This window comes from Acanthisitta chloris, unplaced genomic scaffold, assembly GCF_000695815.1.
Source record: "Acanthisitta chloris isolate BGI_N310 unplaced genomic scaffold, ASM69581v1 scaffold24723, whole genome shotgun sequence".
NCBI classification, from domain to species: domain Eukaryota; kingdom Metazoa; phylum Chordata; class Aves; order Passeriformes; family Acanthisittidae; genus Acanthisitta; species Acanthisitta chloris.
The window spans coordinates 15,005-17,054 of record NW_008664623.1 but is presented as its reverse complement, the minus strand read 5'-3'; the positions used below and the strand labels follow the sequence as shown (position 1 = coordinate 17,054).

The 2,050-nt window shown below is 46.5% G+C and overlaps 1 protein-coding gene across 1 annotated transcript in view; it reads right to left on the bottom strand.

Moving 5' to 3' along the window:
- Positions 1-280: 280 nt before the first annotated feature.
- Positions 281-2,050, bottom strand: part of LOC103799150 (fatty acid desaturase 2-like) — a gene marked incomplete at its 5' end in the record, with an annotated part of 16,771 nt that continues 15,001 nt past the window's right edge. The window contains 2 exons of the mRNA XM_009071450.1: positions 281-345; positions 1,761-1,834. Of these exons, the coding sequence (XP_009069698.1) occupies positions 1,783-1,834 (52 nt within the window). The remainder of the gene's footprint in view (positions 346-1,760; positions 1,835-2,050) is intronic.

Below are 2,050 nucleotides of genomic sequence, written 5' to 3'. Positions count from 1 at the left end.
CTACCTGTCTGGGAAATTACAGCATCCTGAAGGATGTTACTGTTTCTGCTATTAGAAATCAATTTGCTCCAAGTCTGAGCTTCAGACGCCTCAGAGACAACAGTGCTTCATCCTAGACATTCCTGGTGATATTCAGGTGGGCAAGACCAGCACAAGCCCTGTACAAACCCTAAGTATCACTGGCTAGCTCAAGTTGCAATCCTGATGCTGCATTTCCCATCTGTAAGCAAAGATCTAATCTCATTTTATTCTCCAAAGAAGACAGCAGGGAGGGAACACATTTATTTTTTGCAGTGCTGGCCACAGTCCCAGAGTTGTCTCTGCTCATGGAGCACCTTGCTGATTCTGGGGGATGCTGCTAAAAATCAAGAGTTTGATAGAGAAGATCCAGTTTCAGAGCTGAGGGAAGTAATGAGGCGTGTAAAGTAATCAGAGTCTCCCTCCTGTGTGTTTCCAGTGAGCACTGAGATGGCTGCTGGGGCTGGAGGCTGCTTTTGAAACCACAGCCCTTTGTCACAGAGCAAAAGCTATGTCTCTTCTGTTGTATTCCAGTTGAATCTAAAGCCCCTGATTTATCTGGGATCAGGTTGCCTGTTAGAGAAGCACCTGGAAGCTGTTCAACCATATCTCCTGATAAGCCATTAATGGATTTTGGTAATTAGGTGTTAGGCAGAAAATGGAGTTTTAGACAACTTGTAAGAGGGTTCTCCAGAAGGTTTCATATCACCAGCACAGCCTGCCCAGTCCTGATTCCAGCTGCCTCCCTGAAGGGCTGGGATTGAATGTTTGTGCAGCTCTTCCTTTAGCAGGGAGAACTCATTTTCTTCTCTGATTGTCCCCAAGGGAAGGCTGAACATGTCAGACAAGCAGAAAGAGGCTTGGTGCCTGCCAGGCATGTGCAGACAGGCAGAACCATGTGTTTCTGCTGCACAGAGTGGTGAAAAGACCATTTGTGGTTCCTCTGGAGCACTGATGAGCAATTAGTAAGTTGCTTATGTGATTTGTTTTGGTCTTTTGTGTAATTTACTGACAACCAATCTTGCTATGCCAGACCTGCTGCTCATTAAAGAGAAAACAGATCCTCTCCTAAAGGAGACAATTTGCTGTTTAAGCCCCAAATCTTTTACAAACCCCTGGAAATTGGGGCTGACCCTAAAATTACAGCTATATTAACCCTGCTGCGAAGTGGTTAGGTGTTAGTTGTGCAGGGTCAGTATCACAGCTTGGACTAAAGGGATGCAATTAGTAAGGAAGGAAAGGAGGGAGGGAAAGGAGGGAGCTGGATTCTGGGCAGGGCTGAAAGCCCCAGGAGAGTCCAGCAGCTGCCAGTCCTGTGGGATGTGATTACTCCTTTACACAAACATGGGAAAGAGGCATGAGCTGACTGGGGTGTCCTTGGCTTGCATACACTTGCTGAAGCCTAATTCTTATGTGTGAATCAGGGCTTGTGTGGTTTGGGTAGAATTAGAATAAATCTTGTGAAAAGAAGGTAAAGGCCGGATATTAATGTCCCTTTTTTAAACACTCCTCATCATCCTCTCCCAGCCTTCTGTTTTGTGCAATACTGGCATCACTTTCAATCCTCTGAAGCACATTTGAAATCTGTCTGGATTGAACAGGTTGCCTGAGCCCATACCAGAAACAGCTGACAAGACAGGAAACTCCCCTCCAACCATGCACACAGATGTAGACTGAGATCTGAGAGTAAAAGACACAAGTGTGATTCCCCCCCACTCCCCCCATCCCTCCCAGTCACTCACACCTCCCCACTAAGATTCATGTTCACTTGTGGAGGTAAGCATCCAGCCATAGATCTCCTGATTTCTTTAGGGACCTGTGGGAAGAAAATGAAGAGTTTGTCTCCATCATGTTTTTCTTACATAGAAGCCTGTTACTGTATTTAAATATGAATCATAGAACCCTGGAATGGTTTGGGTTGGAAGGGACCTTAAAGACCATCCAGTTCCACATGCTGCCATGGGCAGGGACACCTTCGGGTAGCGGAGGGTGCTGCAAGCCCCATCCAACATCGCCTGGAAGCCTCCAAGGG